At 35.8% G+C, this 24,907-nt stretch overlaps 1 protein-coding gene across 1 annotated transcript in view; it reads left to right on the forward strand.

Annotated features, from left to right (window-relative positions):
* The first annotated feature begins 2,070 nt into the window (after nt 1-2,070).
* The window catches only part of LOC124361883, a 257,011-nt gene continuing 234,174 nt past the window's right edge, over nt 2,071-24,907 (forward strand). The window contains exons 1-2 of the mRNA XM_046815933.1: nt 2,071-2,199; nt 16,197-16,242. Coding sequence (XP_046671889.1) covers nt 2,143-2,199; nt 16,197-16,242 — 103 coding nt within the window. The 5' untranslated portion in view covers nt 2,071-2,142. The remainder of the gene's footprint in view (nt 2,200-16,196; nt 16,243-24,907) is intronic.

Raw genomic sequence — 24,907 nt, forward strand, 5'->3', positions numbered from 1 at the left:
CAGTTTTTTTATCTCTTCAAGTTCCCTTTCTTTGTCGAGAACAACAGTAGCATCATCTCTTTATTGTTAGAATACATATTTGCGAGATGGAATCAACATAATGTAGGCTGGCAGAATATCTATGCTGGAAAATGAAACAAATTTCCAGCATCGTAGAGATTTGACTGGTGGCAAATACCTAAACAGAATCTGTTTTAAGAAACGATTGCATTACGAGTAGCAAAAAATTGTTAGTAATAGTAGAATCGATTGGTTCTCGTTACAAAGAGACCAATGTGATAATTGTTTTCAATATAATTAGTCTATGTTAATACAACAAAATTATAATATATCTTAATTTTAAATGTTTCTCAGTGCAACTGGTTTTCAGAACAAACGTATAAGATTAATTAACAAGGGACTACAGTTAGATAGTGGAAAACAAATTATATAGTTGAAATATAGCTAAATCGTTGGGTCTTTTTCGTTTAAGGGCCAGCACAAAAGACCCTAGCTTGCCTATTCAAAACTCAGATCACGCGATGCTTGCCCGCTGCGCAGCGCTTTGACGAGTTTATACTAGAAGTAGTACCTGGACTACTGCCCTACGAACTAATAACACCAAAAAAACGATTAAATGCACTGTCAGTCAGGTATAGTATGTTTGTAAGGTGCTGGCCCTTAAACGAAAAAGACCCAAATCGTTTTATTAATTTATTTATATGGTTTTAAAAATAATGCTAAACCTATTAAACTTAATATAACAAAAATGTTTCTATGTGTATTGTTTAAAAATTTTTCGTATCTTAATTATGAACGCTCCTCTTAGATTATTCAAATAATAGAGACCCCTGGAGGTGAATTATAATAATCCCTCTACCACAGGTGTCAGTGTTATATAGTTTTGTATATAGTTTGACGTCTTGAACAGTATAATAATTAAAATAGATAGTAACCCCTCATCTGGACATTCACCCACGTGTTTGTTTACACTTCGCATATTCTCTACGATACGATACTGAATTATATTGACTTCAGATTCAGTTTTATCAGATATGCCAGCGGCTCATTATGAATTCAACAAGCGTTTGAGACGAGTCTCAAATTGGTTTTGGCTGTTGGAAGATTTGGTATTTTAGGAGTCTTATTAATTATTCTGACACCAACTTGTTGTGACAGGTGTTGAGATAGTCTATGTTGCCGAGTTCGAAAGTTGTCCCTGCCACTGGTTTGATATTGATGAAAGTCTCCGACGTAAATGTAGAAGTAGATCGATCTACTGTACAATAACATTTACTGGAATACAGAGACAGGGCAAATTCAATAGTGCTTACTCTTGAATAAGTCTGTACATGACACTCTGTTATTTGTTGTTCCATATGTGAAATAATGAATAAAAAAGTAAACGTGAACCTTAACACAAATCAGAAAATAATAAAATAAAATAAGAACTTAGCCATTTGAATGTTCTCAGATAGGTTTCTTTGTTACAAAACGTCTTTTGTGATGAAGGAGTAAGTAAAATATTCTGTATAATTATAGCTTTTTTCGGAAGCGTGAACAACTTTTTATCTGGAAGCTCTGATACATCATATATCGCGTACTTTTTATAAATATCGCAGTAAATCAATTCAAAGCATCTGTAGGGGTTTGTACTTAAAACTTAAATTTGTACTTTACAGAATTTGTATTAGTCTCATTCCTGAATCAGATCACCTTACTTTTAAGCATAAGGAAATTAGTAATCACGTTCCCCAAAATTGGGTTGCCAAAATTACTAAAGTATTTAAACGTTTGTATTTTTACAACAATGACTTTGACCTAAGTACGTGTCGAGAAGATACTTTTATTCGGGACAGTAGAACGACATCAGTTATCTCTCTAGGGCAGGTTGTTGTATTTTCTACCCAACATATCTTAAGAGGGTATCGAAGGCAGTGTGTGCCAGAATGCACTGTCCGAGTCAACCACAACAATGACAGCAGTTATCAGGCACGTGTGTAGTTGTGGTAGTGGCCACCAGTAGCGCTAGTGTCGATCATTGTTGCACGTGAAGTGACGCTGTCTCCGCGCGCTCAGTTCTGTTCTAACTCTGGTGGAAGGAGGACTGTCGCTTGTGCTTTCATTGTTGTGCGTGTGTGCGGTGAATGTGTGCCGCTAACAATGGTGGATACCAGCACTATCATTGAAGGCACAGTCAAGTTTCGTGACGGCAAGAAGGTAATTGACAACTTTTTACATAATTATGGGTTTGAAAATTAATACTCTCGGCTCGATATTTAATAAAAGTTCATGCTGAACTATACTACAATACTAAATATACCTGGTATCAGCACATTTTTAGGTGTAACGCATAATTCTTGTAGTGTTTATTTTTAATTGTTCCTAATAAAAGATTTGCAACAAAATCTGTGCTTTGATGTGCTGTATAAACGGATCATACTTTGAAATAACAACCATGCACAAATAAGTACGATTCATTATATAAATATTATCATCTTAACTGTTGTAGGTAAAAAAAACTATGACGTAATTATAAAATTTTTTTACCTTGCACATATTTTTCAAATTTTAATAGCTTTTTCCGGATGTTCAATACTATATCCAAGTAATCTTTAACTAAAAAGTAATCTCTAGTTTTTTATACTTGCTGAGCTCAGATAGAAGTGAATAAAAGTTTGTAAAATAAAATATTATAATTCAAACGCAATACTGGCAAAAAATAAATTATTTAAAAAAATGTTTTGTTCCAAATAGAAAAAACAACAATCTGTATTTATTGTAATTTATTTAAATACTTCCTTATTAGTTTATCTATGTAATATATATCAGGATCTTATTCTAAGTGCTGTTTTTTTCTGTGTGACAATATAAAAAACACTTCGGAAGATTTTGTTAAAGTTATTTTCAACACATTCTAGGCTACAGTATGAATTAATTTGGATTTAAAAATCAGAGAATTACTAGCAAGATAAACAAAATATATAACATAAGCTATGGTCATTTATAAAAACACTTGTCTCTTTCAATATGCTTAGTGTTAGTACTGTTTATAAATGAAAATTTCATTTTGAAACCATCGCGTAAAACAACATTTGGAAATTTTGAGTTGTCACTGAATTTTGAAAGAAAGAGAGAAACAATGCATTTATTTTTATCAACATAAGAAATACATAAACACATTTTTCATCAATGTCTGGAAAAGATCTTCACATGAGGCAGTTGAATCTAATCAATTCATTATCAGATAATAATATTAGTTTAACTGGTGTACTTTATATTAATTTTTATAAGTTTGTTCATTCTAGGGCTATATTTATAAACTGCGGTGAAAGAAACAATATCCCTTGCTCTGCAGACAATGTACTGGTTGTGATTTACCATTAATGAGTAAAGTTGTTTAGGACATCTTTATATAACATAATGATGCCTGGAAAGTCGCGTCAGAGGTCATACATTTTGTATTGTGAAACTTAGTGTAAACCATACACATGTATATTTATTTGTATACAGTTGAGTCAACCTAAAGAAGAAAATCATAACAATTTCCCACGCTTTTAACATAAACATTACAGTGAAATCATTAATTGATTTTCAATGAGGTTGGATTTAACACTATACCTTCAATAGCTGGAATTTAATGTAGGTACGCTTAAATTAAGCCCTCAAGAAAATGTTTACCTTGGAAGATAAAGTATAATGTCATCATTATATTGCATTGCATCGTAAAAATCCAGGTTTGACGTAACATCGTAATATTCATATTACTTGGCTGAACGTTAGCGAAGCCTATCACTCGAGGGGCTCGTAAAATGTAATTTACGTCTGCCTGTCCACAGGATACCTCGAAAACAAACTAACCTATAGACTTGAAAGTTTGTATGAAGCCTCATTTCTATATAGGCAATATTTACTTTGATCATGAAGCATGCCCCTTTTATGGGATTTGGCTGAGTTTAAGCGAATATTTTACAGTGGTTTTATGGGTAACCATGATGGCAACGAGAAAATAGTTGTATAAATCCATTTATTTTCAAACTAAGTACAATCATATTAGTTTTTAACATTTTATATTTTTATCATAGAATAAAAAGAAAAAGTCATAGTGAAAAGTTAGTGCTAAAAGTTCTTGATAAGATTTGACTTTAGCGCAATCTTGCGTTGTAATACCTTTCGTAGTTCACGTGACTGTTATTTGAACACTGGTAAGAAACCTTAAATGAACAAAAATGTATCGTGCGGTAAAAGACCTCGAGAAATATTTCTTCTGAAGACTGTACATTTTGCATGAAACTACATATCCACATAGACAAAAGTGAATTCTACAATGGTCCATGTCCAACCATTGGACGACTCTTGGTGTGGTGTACTCTTACTTTGTATTACTCTTAAGACTTGGGAATAGTTCCTCTACAGCTTACAAGGATACCAAGGTTGTGTGCTTATACAGTGCAAACTGACTATCGGCTCTTGTACTATAAGCCAAGCGTCATTTACTAAAGAGGTAGGGGTTGGACCCAATCAAAAATAGGTCCGTGTGATTTTGACACAATTTATTCTGTAATGGTTCTTCAATACCGCAGTGTAACCACCGCATTTCTGTCCTCTTTTGTTGTGGACACATTGAACATTTCCACCCATCCCATATTTTGTTTCACGCTTGAACAAGAGAATATGTATAGTTCTAAATCTCGAGCTTTAAACGTCATGGTTTCTGTTTTGTTTCACAACGATGGAAAATTTTTGCAAATCCTGTTCGACTTTCCTTTTTACTTTCTAAGGTTTTTCTGAGAATTTTCGTAACCCACATCGAAACTCTAGGTTCTCGGTTGCGATCATTGGTTTTAGCTAGTTTTTAAGGTGGTTATTGACTCTTCACATCCAATGGAGAATGGTCTAGAAATTTAAAATAATGTACATCTTGGGCTATGCTTACGTTCAAATGTTTTACCGAACTCCTTGTAGACCATCCTCCATTGGATGTGAAGAGTCAATAATAACCTTAAAACTATTTCTTTATTCCAGTATTCTTTTATAAGTTTAACTTTCACAACTTGAGCCAAGACAAGAATATTAAACCATCTATAACAGGACCTACATTGTAAATGTTTCAAATTTTAAACCAGCGTAATATTTTTAAGAGCGAACTTTTTCAAATCGTATTTACGGCATTTTCCTCTAATAATAAAGACCTTTAATTTGATGTACTACTCGACCTATGCTCTAATTTAAGATTTCCTTTTGACTCCTTGAACCCTAACATGACAAAAAATGGTACTTACTTCAAAAATTAGATTTTATAGGTGCAGTAATAATGGACCAAGTTTTATTGCTTTACCTGTAATAGTTCAGGGATTATCAAGTGCGTGCTGGGCTTTTTTACACCCTGTATATCAGGGTATATAGTTACCACATATCACTAACTGCTTGACTCAGTGACCACTGAATATAAAAAGCACCTGGGCATGTGTCAATATCTAGACAGATTAAACTATTACAACTTATTTTAATATTAAATGTTATCTCCTTTTAAAGTGGATTACGTCACATAGTTTACTTAATAAGACCCATTTATGTAATTGACTGTGTTTATCTCGGGCAACCATAACGAGCATTGCAGTTTAGTTGGAACTTAGGAAATTCATAATTTCTTGCAACAAACGATTTGCTCTTGCTGTAACCTCATTTAGCTGTAAGGTGCGTTTACGAATATTTGGGAAGTGGGGCAATAAGAACTCTCGAGATACTTCTGATGCTAGCTACAAATATATAATGAAACGTCTTGAAAACAATATTTAATCAAATATAGAAGTATATTCTTGTATATTGTATCGCTTAATAGATTGTTTCAAGTAAAAAGACATTTTAAATTTATCCCCTTTGTAAAAGGCACAATAAACACGTTACAAAGTTGGAAAATTTGATGGAACATTTCATACACGTAATTAGAAAACTTATAAATTCATAAAATGTAAATACAAGATCGGTTATTACAAAACTGTTTGAAATGATGTACTAATCAATTTAAAAACTCTAAACCCTCAATAATATCTTTACAATGAAACACAATTCCTATAACTACGCGACCGAAAAAAGGTTTAACATTGTTTTTATGGGTTATGTTAATTGTTAGTCCTTATGCTTTGGAGGAAATAAAAACCCCATTGTTGTGGATGATGAACATGGTATCACAGAGTATATTATATAATACGTGACCTTATAGTGATAAACTCCTTAATGAGGCTTAACTCCTCTTTCCAGCGTAACCCCATTTTTGAGTCCTGATGAAATTAGTCCTGGATGATGAACATGGTATAACAGAGTATATTATGTAATACTTTACTCTATATTGATATACTCCTTAACGAGGCTTAATACCTCTTTCCAGCGTAACTTTATTGAGTCCGTGATGAAGAAGTAAGTCTTGGGATGAATGAACATGGTATCACAGAGTATATTATATAATACGTTACTCAATGTTGATATACTCCGTAGCGAGATTAAACACCTATTTTCCAAGCGTAACTCAATTGTTGTGTCCTGAAGAAGACGGTCCTGGATGATGAACATGGTATCACAGAGTATATTATATAATACGTTACTCAATGTTGATATACTCCGTAGCGAGATTCAACACCTATTTTCCAAGCGTAACTCCATTGTTGTGTCCTGAAGAAGACGGTCCTGGATGATGAACATGGTATCACAGAGTATATTATATAATACGTTACTCAATGTTGATATACTCCGTAGCGAGACTAAACACCTCTTTTCCAAGCGTAACTCCATTGTTTTGTCCTTGAAGAAGTGAGTCATGGATGATGAATATGGTATCACAGAGTATATTATATAATACGTACGTTACTGTATGGTGATATACTCCGAAACGAGATTCAACACCTATTTTCCAAGCGTAACTCCATTGTTGTCCTGTATAAGTGAGTCATGGATGATAAACATGGTATCACAGAGTATATTATATAATACGTTACTCTATGGTGATATACTCCGTAACAAGGCTTAACACCTCTTTCCAGCGTAACTCCATTATTGTCTTCTGAAAAAGTGAGTCCTGGATGATAAAAATGGTATCACAGAGTATATTATATAACACGTTACTCTATGGTGATATACTCCGTAACAAGGCTTAACACCTCTTTCCAGCGTTTTTGCCTGTGCGGTATTTACTTTACCAACTAAATCAAAAATATTAGACAAAATAATTCTCATAACATAAAAATATCGAGGCTTAACACGTCGTTCTAGCGTAGCCTACCTAAATTTTTGTATCCTAAAGAAGTGAGTCCTGTATGATGATCATAATATCACAGAGTATATTATATAATTCATTACTCTATGGTGATATACTCCGTAACGGGGTTGAACATCTCTTTCCAGCCTAACTCAATGTTTGCCTGTACGGTATTTTCTCTACCAACTGTTTCGAAAGTATTAGAGAAAATATGGATATTTGAGATATTTCGCCACATAATACTTTCATATTTTTGTTTATTGAGTTGTTTTCATAGCAGTGTTTAAATAATGAAATTCCGATTGGGAGGGTAATACAACGCAAGAATGTGCTCAATAAATCAAATGTTGTCATGAAATTTTAAAGTGAGAAGCGCTGGATAATAATTAATTGGCATTTAATGTGGTTTCATATACAAGCAAAATTTAAGTTGAGGGAAGAATTTATGTCAAACTCTTAATTGTTATTTACATCATATTTAAATGACATTACAGAATCGTGGAAGATATTATCTGTAACAAATATTTGATAAGATCGTGTTGAAAATAAAATCGCTCATTCTCGTGAAAGAGAGACAACTAAGTAATATTTTGTTTCGAGAATTTCCGCTTTTGTCATTTCCGTTATGAATAAATGCCAGCTTACAACTCATCATTGATAGGTTATTATTCCATGTCAGATCTCGCTGACAGACTGACAGAAGATTACAACATCTGCCATCTGGCATACTCGGGTTTATTCAGGTTCATCCAACCACGAACGGAATCGGACTAGTGAGTTTTTCGTTGTTACGGAGTTTTTGCAAGGTCGTTCTTTTCACCACTTCAGTTACCAGGCGTTGCTTTCGTTACGAAATAAACAAATACATTTCATCTACCGTTATTTGTCTGAATGAAATGAATTTAATAAGCTTATGCTTTGTTAACCACATAGAGAGTGCTGCAGGGTTACCAAATGGTTGCTTTATATTTGCTTTTATTAGTGCTTTAGTGATAAAATTGATAAAACAGATGTTACAGCTATAAAATAACGAACCACTATTAATGCTAGCCAAAACTTCTTAGTATAGTAATTAAAAATAAATACAGTAAAAATAGTAGTATTTATGTAACGCCCCCTGAATAACATTTTTATGTAACGAAAATGTTTGTAGAATTTTCCGGGGGTAGAGTACAATAAGCGGGCCCTGTTTTCTATATCGAAGTAATGCAAGCATTGATATCAAAATATTCGCATCTCAAATCCTAGACTATCAATCGATATAAAATTATCTATAGTCCTCAATAACAATTCATATGTTTTAAATTAAAATATGAATTTAATACTTACAGTGATCAAACAAATTATTATAACAAAATTTAGGAAAACTGAAGACGACCATATTTGCTCCTCTCACAGTTATATTTGTTTCTTTTCCACAAATTTCACATGATGGGTTTTTAAGTACGAGTCCAACATGTTGAAGCCACGAAAAACATGTCTTATCATCCTTCAAAGCAACGTCGTGTAGTTTTCTAAAATTTGACTGTTATTTTTAATAATCAAATGTTACTTATGTAAAATTGAAATATTACCCTACGTGTACAATTTGAAAGTGTTTACAGCTGTTGATATAGATTATTTAAGTTAATTGTTCAAAATAATTAATCAGTATCGATTTATTATATCGATGGTTGTGATTAAGTAATATCGTTTGCCAACTTCGATATAAAAAACCGGGTCCGCTTATCCCTACCCTTTTCGGGACATTCGCTAAAGTCCAGTGATCAAAAAAATCAATAACACAGAGTTTCAATATAGAGTAACATACATATTCATATATACTGTATAATACCTTACTCTCCGGCTTTGAGATCTGCAATATAATCTTTTACTCGTTGACAACGAACGCTCTGGTATGATTTATTTTATTTTAACCTAGTCTTAGTTATACGTTAGTTATTTATTAGTTATCCACCTGAGGGATCCAGCAACGTAGTATAGCTGGTTTCGTGTGTCACGAAACAATGGCAAATGTCCGAAAAAATCATGTTTCTTTCACAATCCCTCCATCGTCAAAACCAAATTTTGAACAAAACTATGTCTGAATTATCCCAATATCCAGATCGTTGTCTGAAACAAAATATCGTAATGATTCCATATACGAGTATGTGACAAGATTTCCCTCAATATTGTGGTGTTATTTGCTCAATCCCGAGTTGCTGTCGCAAAAAAAACCTAAAGGTCAGTAACTCACGTGGGTTAGAGCCACAATTACTATACTTCCTGGACGACCCAAATTAGAGGTTGGTCGCCAAAAGAGTAGCTTATTTGCGTTTCTAACGGAGCGGTAAGTATGGGGTTTGGCGGGAAAGTGGAACAATCATCTGATTGTTGTATCAAGGTCAGGCGATGGTCATCTTCTGTGCTCGTCGCGTCATTAGGAGTGGTTTCTCCCGCCACCCCCCCTCCCCCACGGACCCTCCCTTCCTCCTTGCATTACTCTCTCGTTTCTCTGTGCACCTTGGCTAGAAATCCACCTCGCACTAATCGCTGATCAGCATACATAACCAATTCACTTTGTCTCTTGTTCTTTGTCGACACGCTCTTTAGACAGCAATAACGCTCCTTATCTGTGGCGTAGCAGTTGTGTATGCAGTGAACGCTCTGACTGATCGTGTTATGACTTATGAAGCATCTGGTGTTTCTGCGAATGGAACACGCCTTCCTGGCCGATCACGCAGTCGATTCATAGAAAATTAGCCGCCAAAACGTGAACTAACTCCTTATTGGAACCAACCGTTTAGAAATACTTTAATAAGCGCTCTAGACAAGGTTTTGCTGAGGTTCAATGCGAAATTCAAATCTATAGATTTCATTATTGACAGATATAACGACGAGAAATCATACCGGAAAAAGATTTATACTCCTTGGCAAAAAAAGATTAATTATGCCTGCCTACTAGAATCCAACGCCGTCATGTTTACCTATGAGATCAATGTAAAATATTCATTGAAGCAGAGCCAAACCACATGGAGTGACATGAACCATCATCGGACCCATGTTTCCTCATATATAAATGAAGCTTCATGCAACTGCAAGTCTACAGGTATAATCGTTTTCGAGATATCGTGTGGGCAGATAGACTAAAATGAATTTTTCCAGTTTCTAGAGTGGTAGGCTCTTCGCGTAGCTTAGCCAATTAAAACATTCAATTCTTTTTATTCCTACATTTCACATTTACTTCATTTACCTATTATCCTGCACTTCCTAAAATTCTAACACGAGTAAATTTGTTAAATTAAAATCTTACCCCCAACGGGGTCATTTTTATGGAAAATCAAAAGTTTGTTATGGAACGGTTATGAAAAGTCTTCCACTTTTAATTTTTTGTTTACTGGCGTTGCATTAAAAACTTATGTTTTATATTACTGTAGATTTTCAAATATCTTCATTATAATTCATTCACAAGTTCAAAACTGTATCATAACAACTATTTAATGTCTATGTTGTACACATGTACAATAACAATAAAAATTCGATTTAATTTGATTTTAAAGGAAAATAACGGAACAAAACAAAGATCGGTACAATTTGCAGGTGGGATTAACACAAATACGTGGAAATATTTATGTAGGATATACACCTCACTCACAATACACTACGTTTTTTATGTGAAAGTCTAAACTAAGACTAATATTTAATTTTATAGCTCTACTTAAGTTAATATTTTTAAAGTTGAATTTAGTTAGTCCCATCACAAATACTTTCAGTAAATTTTGTGAGTCTTCATTTTTTTATTATTTGCTTTCATAGTAAATACTTACTTAATAGTCTTGTAACTATAGTAAAATGCATGTAGCTAAAAATTCAAATGCTGAAAACCTTATCTTTGTAAATATTGCCTTACTCGGTTTATGTTGACCAAAACATCTAGATATGTAAAAATGTAGTTTTTAGTAGGCCTACCAAGTAGTGGTAACATTTTGATTTAAACTTAAAGTTGCGCTATTCAGTTCTGTGTCAGGAACTGAAACTTCTACGCGTTCTTAGTCAAGAATGACTGAATGACTTCATCGTCTCAAAAGCATAATTCAAGGAACTGAACAATTCGGAGGTGGAGCTCAAGCGAATCGCTGTCGCATAAAACAAAGTCACCTGACCGCCAAGCGTTGGTTCGTTACCCGCCATAGGAAATCTGGTGAGGGCCTGGATAAAAACGAGTAGCCCAATATTGGTTCCGTCTTGTGGGCACGTACAAAGAAATGTGAAGCGCTGGCCGTAACAGAAATGCACGCTCTATACTATAGCATCGTTCCCATCATATGCTGTTATATAATTCTATAACAATACTGTACGAGTAGTCACAGTTACTAATACTATAGTACAGGAGCTGAGTACTAATAGGCATTTTATAAGCACACATGATGGTTTTGATCGAAATCGAAAAAGAATTTCTTTTAGTAAAGCAATCAATTGTAAGCCGCCACTTTTGGCGGGGTCGAAATAGAAGGGTATTAAAAGGGTTAAAAATATAAAACGATTATTTTTTTCCCGGATTATATTTTTTACATGATACACTGAAAAGCGACCGTCAGACGCATTGTTATAACATCGTCGAATAATTAAATAAAGGGATGAAAAGTCCCCAACGGTCTGAATGTGGTTACGTGACGCTGGTTAAACATTTGTTTTCATGTCTGAAAATCGCGTCTGGTTTTTTCTCATACTAAAAAAAATATGATTTGAGAAAACAATGATTTTTGATATTTTAAAACTTTTGATATGCCACCATTTCAACCTCCGCAAAAATTAACGCGACTTCTTTATTGAGAGAAATTCTTCTATCGATTTCAAGAAAGCTCAGGATTTCAAATTAGCCCCCGACGAGGGTGACGAGACGCAAATTCCTAAAAGAGGACTTTTGATGTTGAAAAGGAGGACATTAAAACAAAAGGAGGACAGTATTAAATATTCTATTAAACATTGCGAAAAACATTCATTTATGCATTAATGAAAAACAACGCACATTATAAACAGTACTCTATTTGAGCATATTAAAATGCCAATAATAAAACTCAAATTGGAATTGTTTTCACACATAAATAAAAGAATGAAATATTATGAATGAATATATTAGTGGAGAAAATAATTATTTGTTATGTCACATAAGATTGAACTAATGATGTTATAATTTTTCTATTTAATTTTTAGAATTGTATTAACAATAAATGTTATGAAATAGTTGGAATTAATTCATTGCATTCATTTATTGTTATTAGTGTACTATACTAACAGGCATATATAACAAATCGTCACAATAACAGAAAAAATATGATAAACAACAAAGTTTTTATTTATTCACAGGCCAAACTATTTTTTAATTCATGCATTACAGCCACGTGTTGAGCAAGAGCACATAAACCATAATCGTAAAAATAATGTTAACGAAGAAACTCAGAGAATCCTCATAATGAACCAAGAGCGCGCAAATTATTAGCAATAAACTCTAGAGACTAACTTGCAGAGAGACTCTTCATTACGGGGTGAAGAATTGTCGTGGATTAACGTATTCCACAAACGCACATCAAAATGCCAGCACGACTCATTCCTGTAGTGTTGTGTGACGAGCGTCGACTCAGCAGTAACCAGTTTATGACATTTTTATACGTCACCATCGCGACAAGTCGTAAATTAGAGTACGATGAGTGGACGATCCATTGTTCCAGGGGGACAGAACGCCTTCTTTTATGGGCTCTTATAATCTGTATCCACTTCGCTCTGACAATGTGTGCGGTGCCATTGTGTAGAACACCAGTTAAATATGTTCTTCCTCCAGTGCCGTAGTGTTACCTCATTATGTTCCCGGGGATAGAACGCCTTCTTTTACGGGCTCTTATAATCTGTATCCACTTCGCTCTGGCAATGTGTGCGGTGCCATTGTGTAGAACACCAGTTAAATGTGTTCTTCCTCCAGTGCCGTAGTGTTACCTTATTATGTTCCCGGGGATAGAACGCCTTCTCTTTATGGGCTCTTATAATCTGTATCCACTTCGCTCTGGCAATGTGTGCGGTGCCATTGTGTAGAACACCAGTTAAATGTGTTCTTCCTCCAGTGCCGTAGTGTTTACCTTATTATGTTCCCGGGGATAGAACGCCTTCTTTATGGGCTCTTATAATCTGTATCCACTTCGCTCTGGCAATGTGTGTGGTGTAATTGTGTAGAACACCAGTTAAATGTGTTCTTCCTCCAGTGCCGTAGTGTTACCTTATCGTGTTCCAGGGAACAGAACGCCTTCTTTATGGGCTCTTATAATCTGTATCCACTTCGCTCTGACAATGTGGGTGGTGCCATTGTGTAGAACACCAGTTAAATGTGTTCTTCCTCCAGTGCCGTAGTGTTACCTTATTATGTTCCCGGGGATAGAACGCCTTCTTTATGGGCTCTTATAATCTGTATCCACTTCGCTCTGACAATGTGGGTGGTGCCATTGTGTAGAACACCAGTTAAAATGTGTTCTTCCTCCAGTGCCGTAGTGTTACCTTATTATGTTCCCTCCGTCTGCTTCGCTTATGTGTTACCATTAGATGCTTCAGGTTGTGTTCTTTATGATTTAAATCTGTATCCACTTCGCTCTGACAATGTGTGCGGTGCCATTGTGTAGAACACCAGTTAAATGTGTTCTTCCTCCAGTGCCGTAGTGTTACCTTATTATGTTCCCGGGGATAGAACGCCTTCTTTATGGGCTCTTATAATCTGTATCCACTTCGCTCTGACAATGTGTGCGGTGCCATTGTGTAGAACACCAGTTAAATGTGTTCTTCCTCCAGTGCCGTAGTGTTACCTTATTATGTTCCCGGGGATAGAACGCCTTCTTTATGGGCTCTTATAATCTGTATCCACTCCGCTCTGACAATGTGTGCGGTGCCATTGTGTAGAACACCAGTTAAATGTGTTCTTCCTCCAGTGCCGTAGTGTTACCTTACAATGTTCCCGGGGATAGAACGCCTTCTTTATGGGCTCTTATAATCTGTATCCACTTCGCTCTGACAATGTGTGTGGTGTAATTGTGTAGAACACCAGTTAAATGTGTTCTTCCTCCAGTGCCGTAGTGTTACCTTATTATGTTCCAGGGGACAGAACGCCTTCTTTTATGGGCTCTTATAATCTGTATCCACTTCGCTCTGACAATGTGTGTGGTGCCATTGTGTAGAACACCAGTTAAATGTGTTCTTCCTCCAGTGCCGTAGTGTTACCTTATTATGTTCCTGGGGATAGAACGCCTTCTTTTATGGGCTCTTATAATCTGTATCCACTTCGCTCTGACAATGTGTGCGGTGCCATTGTGTAGAACACCAGTTAAATACGTTCTTCCTCCAGTGCCGTAGTGTTACCTTATCGTGTTCCAGGGAACAGAACGCCTTCTTTATGGGCTCTTATAATCTGTATCCACTTCGCTCTGACAATGTGTGCGGTGCCATTGTGTAGAACACCCGTTAAATATGTTCTTCCTCCAGTGCCGTAGTGTTACCTTATCGTGTTCCAGGGAACAGAACGCCTTCTTTATGGGCTCTTATAATCTGTATCCACTTCGCTCTGACAATGTGGGTGGTGCCATTGTGTAGAACACCAGTTAAATGTGTTCTTCCTCCAGTGCCGTAGTGTTACCTTATCGTGTTCCAGGGAACAGAACGCCTTCTTTATGGGCTCTTATAATCTGTATCCACTTCGCTCTGACAATGTGGGTGGTGCCATTGTGTAGAACACCAGTTAAATGTGTTCTTCCTCCAGTGCCGTAGTGTTACCTTATCGTGTTCCAGGGAACAGAACGCCTTCTTTATGGGCTCTTATAATCTGTATCCACTTCGCTCTGACAATGTGGGTGGTGCCATTGTGTAGAACACCAGTTAAATGTGTTCTTCCTCCAGTGCCGTAGTGTTACCTTATCGTGTTCCAGGGAACAGAACGCCTTCTTTATGGGCTCTTATAATCTTTTATCCACTCGCTCTGACAATGTTGTGCCATTGTGTCAGTTAAATGTGTTCTTCCTCCAGTGCCTTTATCTGCTCTACTGTATCCACTTCGCTCTGACAATGTGTGTGGTGCCATTGTGTAGAACACCAGTTAAATGTGTTCTTCCTCCAGTGCCGTAGTGTTACCTTATTATGTTCCAGGGAACAGAACGCCTTCTTTTATGGGCTCTTATAATCTGTATCCACTCCGCTCTGACAATGTGTGCGGTGCCATTGTGTAGAACACCAGTTAAATGTGTTCTTCCTCCAGTGCCGTAGTGTTACCTTATTATGTTCCAGGGGAGAGAAAGCCTTCTTTTATGGGCTCTTATAATCTGTATCCACTTCGCCCTGAAAATGTGTGCGGTGCCTTGTTATGGCTCTAGTTCTTTATATGTGCGTGTATAATTTTTAAATAATGTCGTGCATAAGTTCCGTGCAATATATAAGTCTATATATGTATAAGTATATATATATATATAAAAGTCTCCATTTAAATATATTTGTTTGCTCTAACGATTTTTTCACTGAAGGGTATAAATGTTCTGTGTTCGTTGTCCATTTGCCAATGATGCCACTGATGTTTTAGAGTTAGTGAAGTTGACATACAACATAATAATTGCGATTCCTGACTTATGCTTGTCACAACGCTCTGGTATCATTTGTTTATTTTAACCTAGTTTGTAATTATGTGTTAGATTAGGTATGTACCTGAAGAAGAGATCAGATTGCAGATCTTGAAACGTAGTGTTACTGATTTTATTGTATCACTGAACGATGACTTATGCCCGGAAAGATCATGCCCTGTTGTTATTGGATTTATCTAACTGAACTATCCGCAAACTGAGATATTAATTTTATGGTTAATTTATTGCAAGATGGTAATTTTTGACCAATGAGTTATGAGGCAGATTGTACTGCTGTGCCCAGTGATTGTTGATTGTTGACTAATGTAAGTATGTGTCTGTTGCAGTGGAAGTCACGATGGTGTGTGATGCGCAAGCTGTCCCCTGTGGCAGGTAAACATACTTACCTACTTACTGATTGTAATTCCAGTGCTTTACTCTTACTCGACCGTTGGTCTCCACGCTTTCTCATCCGCCTTCGAAACCTGTCTCTGATCTCAACTGCTTCATCGAAAATCATACATTGCTTTATTGCACAATGAAGTGAACATCGTATTAGCCAGGCTGTTGCCCAATCATCAACTAACAATCTGACAACATTGGCCTTAACCTTTGACTATGGAACAGCCTGTGAGAAGATACAATGCTAGCATTAGATGAGACTTGAAACTTAGTGATAGCCCGCTATCTAGTGACATACGAAATAAACATTGATTGTACACGTATTAAGGAAGAGTATTAAACGTAAGTATCATATTGAGTAAAACCCTGACAGCAATGGGAAATACCCAACATTTGAAATTTAAATTATAAATATAAATATACAACTAATTACCCGCGGCTTCGCACGCAATTTCGCAGGTTTTGCACCTTGATGGACATTTTTTGTTCGAATGAATTATATTTCCGACGCCAATGTTGAGTTTGCATTCTTCCCACGATCAATAAAATATGTTAAACAGTGTATATTAATTTACTACTTTTAATTTGGTTTCAAAGCTGGTTTTGTCTCTGTCCCGATCAAGAAAATATATATGCATACAGTATATATACACAGCCCTGAGAAGCCTACTTTTGAGTTTGCCTTGTTGCCACGATTACGAAAATGCGTTAAAATGTTTATACTAATTTACTTCGTTATTAGTAAGCAGCGTATGTTGTGTTTCATAGTGGACTTTATTTTGTTTCCCGATCAAGAAAATATATAACATCAGAGAAGCCTACTTCTGTCAAAATGTATAGTACAAGTTTTTAATCGATGTAAATTCTGTTTAAGTCAAAGCCTAATTTGCTCTGTTAATGAATCGGATATATATATATATATATATATATATATATATCTGAGAATTAAATAGAAAGAATGTGTTATGTGCAAGCAGCTGATCAATAATATGACGTAAATTGTATAACTCGTAAAAATAATTGACAGATATTTGTGGAAAATTATTGGTGACAGTCCTTACCGACACCTTGTATAATTGACCAAAATTTTAAACTCTTGGGAATTGAATAAAATATATATTTTGACATTGAATTCATTACTTTCACCTAGAGATATCCGTTATCAAGGTATTGAAATAGTGGTTAATTCACCTCATAGTGGCTTTTAATTAAGTGATAAATGTATATTCAATATTATCATAATGTTTTTGTTAATCCACAAACTTTAAAACTTACTTTAATCTATCTATACTTGTAACATAACTTTTGAGTGACAGATACACCTACATTTATAATTATATTTAATACATTGTAACTAATTAACAAAGTACCCTTGAAATATTTTAGTTATATATTTTGATATGTTCGTGAGCAAACCCATCTTCACAGTATTAGTAACGTTTAAACATAACAATAATCAATATAAACAACCTAAAACTATAATATTGCACAATATTCTTTTGGTTAACATTTTGTGTTGGTTATAATATATATTTATAATTCACTTTTAATACTCATTACTCGTACACTTTCAATTTCAGAGATTTTTTTATAGTTCATTAATATTTGCAATTCTCTTTTGGTTTGTTAAACACAATATATTAATTACACTTTTAATTATTGTAGTATGTTTGCTTAGTAAAATTCGCTGTATATATTGGCTGAGCGTTAGCGAAGCTTATTACTCGAGGGGTTGGAGAAATTACTTATTTCTTTAAACAAAGAAAGAAGAAAAAGTGGCCAATCCCCTTTTAAGCCTTATTTTGTCCGTCCTCATGAGCCACTGGCCAGTGCGTGGATCTTATCAAACAGAATAAATGGGAGTTTAAATACAGTAAAAGGTCGATGGTACTGATAAAAATTGCATCGGTCACAGACAGGATTCGAACCTGCGCTATATCTAACTCAAACCCAAAGGCAAACGTCTTAGACCGCTCGGCCATCGGCTATCGTTTAACATCTGTCTGTTTTTTTCCATACGATGTCTCGAGAACAAACTGCCTTATATACTTGGAAATTTCCTTAAATCTTTATTTCTATAAAGGTCATATTCGGTGATGGTGCATCACCATGTCCATCCAAGGGATTTGGCTGAACATCGTCAATCCTACTCTCTCAGTAGTCTGGCAAATTTCCTCTTTTGTCTGCTGGGTGTGTAAAAATCTCTGCACCAATTGTCTGTCTCTTCGTAAAACATCACAAGAATTAAATGAGTATATACTTCAAATTTTGAGTGTAACTCAGAGAAACCGGTGTTACGTATTCTTTTTTTGTGTTTTAAATTAGCTTTTAACAACACAATAACAACATGAAACATTAGTATTATGTCCTTATAGATAGTGGCAACAAAACTAGTGAAAGGTTAGACCTCATCCTTCATGTAAAATAATTGTTACTACACTATTTATAACCGTCTGTGTTTCCACAATATTTATAGAGTTTTATATAAGTGGCGAGATAAACAATAAATTACTGTCTCCCAATTAAGTTCCCCGTCACGCTTGGAGGCTCGTAACCGGCGCTCGGCTAATCCTTAACGAGAAATTTAATTGAATGATAACTCGTGTATCTCGACTGTCGATCGTTCCGTCGCGGAAATAATTGGTGGCGCTCCGTCCCCGTTGTGATCACGATGACGATGACGATGACGGTTGCCGGGCGGGTAGACGTGTCTGGGCCGTCTCAGAGCTCACGTCTCCCCGGTCGTGACGGTGCGACGCTGCGGCAGACGCGGTTTCCGCCCGGTACCGCCACGCCGCACTCCTGCGACACGTCTCCATTGTCTTCATCTGTGCCAAGGCTCTCTAATTACTTGTATAACTCCTCCCGTGCGTTTATACGGTCGCCATGGCAACAACCCCAGAAATGTCCTGGCTCCCATTACCACATCGTTGTTCCTTCATATTCCGCACTTAAAGCTATTATGTGAAAGTGTTAAAATGTTTGAGCATTCGTACTTCATCATTGTACTCGACCATTTGTGTGAAACACCGGAGTGGAAATAACTGGTGCGCTCTGAAGAAAGCAAGGGTGCCAGGCCATTAAAGGATCTTCTCAGTCTTGACATCCCACAAAATGTCAAATCCTTATAGCTTATCGTATGTTATTTTGATGAAACATTCATTTTAACATTTTAATAGTGGTTTCACGTTTGAAATCTCCTAACAAGGAGCGTTCAAACATGTAAGTACTCGTCCTTTGTAATTTTTCATGCTCTTGTTGAAGATTATAAACACCAGAATAAATTTGTATTATTTTACCTGACGAAGTTATTTATTTATCATTTAACATGGGGACCAACGGCTTAAGGTGACTTCCGAACCACCTGGCTGGGCAGGCGGGCTGCTTGCAAGTACAGGATCGCTTAGCGGTCACCTATCCAAGCAGCAGCCACGCTCGACGTTGCTTGTTTCGGTTATTTAAATAGTGATCTGGTTTCCTGGTAAATAGTAGGCGAGGAGGAAAAGTAGACGTCCCAGACGTTTCCAGGATCTTGTAGATCTCTATAACCAATATACTGTCTTCAGATCGTATATGTGCGATAGTGTTTTTGGACAAATTCATAATCTTATATCATATGTGATATATTAGTTAGCTGGAGCATTAATTTTAATAGGGCTATGAGTTTTGATATCTCTTGAAGAAGACATGAGAAACTCGAAACTTACATTATAAGGTCTTTAGGTTTCTTTATATATAATTTATTTATATATTATTTAATAAAACCGTCTTTATTCGGTGCTAAATAAAACAAATGTGTTTTCTTCTGGTCATCCCAATATTGGGAGAAGAGAGGTTGGGCAATGACATAGGGAAGAACCAACAAATAGATAGTTTGATTCTTAGTTTTGATGGATGGTGCTACCTCAGGGTGTATGGCTGTAATCTGGTTAATAATGGAGGCTCGCCTCTTAGTTTCTATACATCCTACTAAGAGCTACTTACATAAGTGCTGAAGTTAAGTACAACTCGTTTATATCAGAATCCCGATATATCGAAACTCAAGGGGTAATGCAAAACTTCGATATATCGAGAATTTCGGTATATTGAGGTTCGATACATTAAGGCTGTTTGGACAAGACTTTGGTTATTCATTATATTAAAGTTAAATCGGCAGATTTCGATTTAAATATGTCCACAGCAACTAAAAGAATAATGTAGCCTGTTTATGAATACTTTATTGGGAAATGTGTGGTTAGAAATTATACATCAATTAGTGTTCATAACTTTAGATTTATCAATTTTAACGAGACGTGTAGTATTACAGTATAAACGGGAACATGGTATAATGATTAAGAAAGTTTTATAAATGCAATAATATGTGTGCCATTGCACTTTTACACGAAATAATGTCACAGTTTAAAATCCGATTTAGCGAGGAATTTGTTATATTGAGGTAATTTACGTTAAACCTTTCATATAGGTAAAATTAGCACTGAATTAAACGGCACATTTACGGGGAATAACAAAACATCGATTTATCAAAGAATTCTAGATATTGAGGTTCGATACATCAAGGTTCTCCTGTATAATCATCACTTTGGAACATTTTCTGTCCTTTCTAGATTAGAATATTTGTGCAGACGAAGATTAGAATTTGGCCCTCCCATATTAATAAGACGTGTTGAAACACGTTTTCTGGAAATGTAATGTATATGTTGATAAACCTTTCTAGCAGATTCATTAGGTTCTTTCTCTCCCAAGTAGGCTGCCAAACTGTACGTATGTAGCTCACTCACAGCTCTCCGTGTAGAAGCTCAGCCTAACAAGACAGGGGTAACCTAGAATCTAGGCGGCACGTCTCGTATGGCAGTGTGTGATGTACACGTTTGATATCCGATAACCATCAATCTGGAGTTCGCCTTGAGTAAATCTCAGGTAACACGATATCACCACGACCCCGCAGACAGGTAGCCCCGATTGTTCTGCAAAGGCAAGCATAGCTCTGGTATTTCATTCATCTCCGTTTGGGACCTTTTCACTAATGCACTTCCTCTCTTTTCAATCCTAGATTATGAGAAGGTATGATTATTAGCGGTTAAATAATTTCAAGTACCACAGTTGTATGAAACGTATATTTTCAAACAAATTTTAGTAGTATTTTGTAACTAGCAGGTACCTTAAATTCGCAGATTGTACACCACCTGTATTATCACTTCTTGTTCGATTTAGTTGTATTGCCGTCGTCAATGTTGAGATTGTCTTGTTGCCATCAAAAAATATTGTAAAAAGTGTATATTTACGGTCATATTAATACACTACGGTCTTAGTATTATTTGTTCCAAATGTGATTTTGCCTTTCTCCCGATCCAGAAAATACATATATACACACCACTGAGAAGCCTATTTTTGTCAAAAAACAACTTAGATAGGTTTCATAACAGTCTTTAAGTGTATACTAAAAGTTGGACGATGATGTTTCATATATCTGCACTGCTGATGTTGATATCCATAGTTGATATTGTTTTGATTCTCGATAAAGAAAATATATATCACAGATATGAGAAGATACTTCTGTCAAAAGAGAACTAAGATGGATTTTATACGAGTATTTACATTTATAGTAAAAATATTGAACATTTAGAGATGGAATAAGTTCAAAGAACAAGCAAGTCTAGCGAAATTTCATTTAGCGTAGTTTTGTTTGCCGCTTAAAAGTGAGTCTTTGGAGTGAAATTTCCGACCATCTTATGTTTTAAGACAGTTTCTAAGGTAGACAAGTATTCAGTTTCCTCACTTTAAATGTAAACAAACTAAAATAATAAACAATTTTTACACAAAACAGTCGATTACATTTGACAGGCTCATTCAATTAATGTTACATAACTTAAGAGACCAAGATGGAATTTTTCGCTTATTAAAAAACCAGTGTGGCGAAGGCCGGAGGGATTTTCGAATTAAGAGTAGGATTTTCGAAATTCATCCCAGAAACCGTAAGGTTGTCCATGTAAAATTTGAGTACAATCGGTTGAGAAGTTTACGCGTGAAAATAAAACAAACTAAGGGAATTTTGCATTTTTAATATTATTAGGATGATCTTCCAAATATTTGGGATTACATATCGGTCCTTTGGTAAAAGATTAAAAACTTATTAAACAAAGTAACTATTAACAGATCATGGCGGTTTTAGTTTTAAATTATTTACAATAATCAACAAATTAAGAAGTTTATGCTGAACTGAAATAAATTTGTATTTTAAACAATTAAATTCTGTTTGAAGTTAAAGAAAAATTCTGTAAATAATCTTAGTTCCACCATATAAGTTATAACGCTGAATAAAATTCAATGGTTGTAAAAGCTTGATAATAATTAATGCTATTTCGAAGTTATTACATTCTACAAATTACAGAAACAGCTGAAGCCATGCATAACTAATTGTGAATTACACGTTACGACACAAAATTATTTCAGTTTAAGATAACATTATCATTTTGTGATTAAAATAAATTGCGGTCTGAGAAAATGCTGTTTGGAAAGGTTAGGAACTGGTTTCAAGTGACCTGCAGCCACAGGCGTAGTCCGTGGTGAAATGGAATAAGTTAGGAGGATGATTGGAGTTACATATCAGAAATGTTGTTCCTTGCAGGGCGGTACCAAATCAGAACCGTGGTTTTTGCCTGACCGTTGAACTGGTTCTGCTACCCAACGGCTCAGAGAGCTACGCTGTTGTACAGGAAAAGGCTTGGAAGTTATTCCTTACAGAACGGTACAAACAGAACCGCGGGTTTGACCTGATCGATGACATGGTTCTGCTACCCAACGGTTCAGAGAGCTACGCTGTTGTACAGGAAAAGGCTTGGAAGTTATTCCTTACAGAACGGTACAAACAGAACCTCGGGTTTGACCTGATCGATGACATGGTTCTGCTACCCAACGGTTCAGAGAGCTACGCTGTTGTACAGGAAAAGGCTTGGAAGTTATTCCTTACAGAACGGTACAAATAGAACCGTGGGTTTTGCCTGACCGTTGAACTGGTTCTGCTACCCAACGGCTCAAAGCATTATGCTGCTGTACAGGAAAAGGTTTTGGAAGTTATTTCTTGCAGAACGGTACAACACAGAACGTGGTTGTTATCTGGTAGTTGAAATGGTTCTGGTACCCAACAGCCCAAGAGCTACTTTACAGTAAACGTATCGTAAGTTATTCCTATCAGAACGGTACCAAACATGAACCGTGGTTGTTACCAGATCGTTGAACTTGTTCCGCTACTCAGCGGCTCGTAGAGTTACGCTTTTGTACAGGAAAAAGTTCAGAAGTTATTCCTTATAGAACGGTACCAAACAGAACCGCGGTTTTGACCTGATAGTTGAAAATTTCCGGGGTTGTTACCAGATCGTTGAACTTGTTCCGCTACCCAGTGGCTCGTAGAGTTACGCTTCTGTACAGGAAGAGGTTCAGAAGTTATTCCTTATTGAACGGTACCAAACAGAACGGTAGTTGTTGATCGTGGAACTAGTTCTGCTACCCAACGGCCCAAGAGCTACTTTACAGTAAACGGATCGCAAGTTATTTTTATCAGAACGGTACCAAATATGAACTGTGGTTGGTACCAGATCGTTGAACTATTTCTCCTTCCTAGCGGCCCATAGGATACTGCATATTGAACCGATAGCAAGTTGTTCTTTACAGAACGATTACAAATCATAACCTCTGTTGTTACCTAATTGTTGAACTGGTTCCGGTAACCGACGTTATGCTTTCTTGATTTAAATTTAAAGTAACTCTGAATTTTTATAGGTTATATCGTGCATACCATAGTACAGTATGAGGATCGCATGGTGTATGATAGCAAGTGAAAAGTTCATAATCGTTGATGGTTTTTTTACCAAAACTGCATATAATACGGTAAGTAAATAAATGGTTGAATGGATTCTGCTTAATACATCTATGAAGTTATATGTTCGCAAGTTGTTTTCTTCTAAGTGGATACAAGTAAACAGCTCAGTGTAACAGCCTAGTAATATGAATATAATTTGTGATAGTAATATAAATATAATGCCTCTGCTGATGATCTTGTGGCGTGACGTATGTTCTGGAGCACATGATAGAAAGCGGAGATAATAAGTGACTTTAATTTACTTTACAGATGCCACACGAAATATTTTTTTTCATCAGGTTTTAGTAGACGTTTTTATTTTTCAATAATTAAATAATTTCTTGATCCTAAAATAATTAATAAATTTCTTTCATAACCACTCGTCTTATCCAAATTGTAAAAATAGATAATGGTCGGTGCAAACAAAATGTTAGTTTTACAAAGGGGTAAGCTCAATAATGGTACTTTATTGTCTTCTTAAGGCTAGCTTGTTGAATTCTATCGAATTTCTAATTCGATACTATAGCAGGTCTCACGAAAATAGTCCGGTGACATTACAGGCGATGTTACCAATCCCTGCTGCGCATCAGCTGGCTTTTTTGTCCATATACTGTCTGCTTGATGTTCATGTATGAATGAAATCAAATGATTGTATATTAGTTTGCGGTAAAAAGGATGTTTTGTTTATTAGAAAAATGCGGAAACGGATCAGTTAGGGTAAAATGTAACAAGTGTTGTAGCGGGCTGTAGAGGTCCAAACGCACGGCCATAATTGGACTAATACATAATTGGATCGAACGT

This window comes from Homalodisca vitripennis, chromosome 5 (assembly GCF_021130785.1).
Source record: "Homalodisca vitripennis isolate AUS2020 chromosome 5, UT_GWSS_2.1, whole genome shotgun sequence".
NCBI classification, from domain to species: domain Eukaryota; kingdom Metazoa; phylum Arthropoda; class Insecta; order Hemiptera; family Cicadellidae; genus Homalodisca; species Homalodisca vitripennis.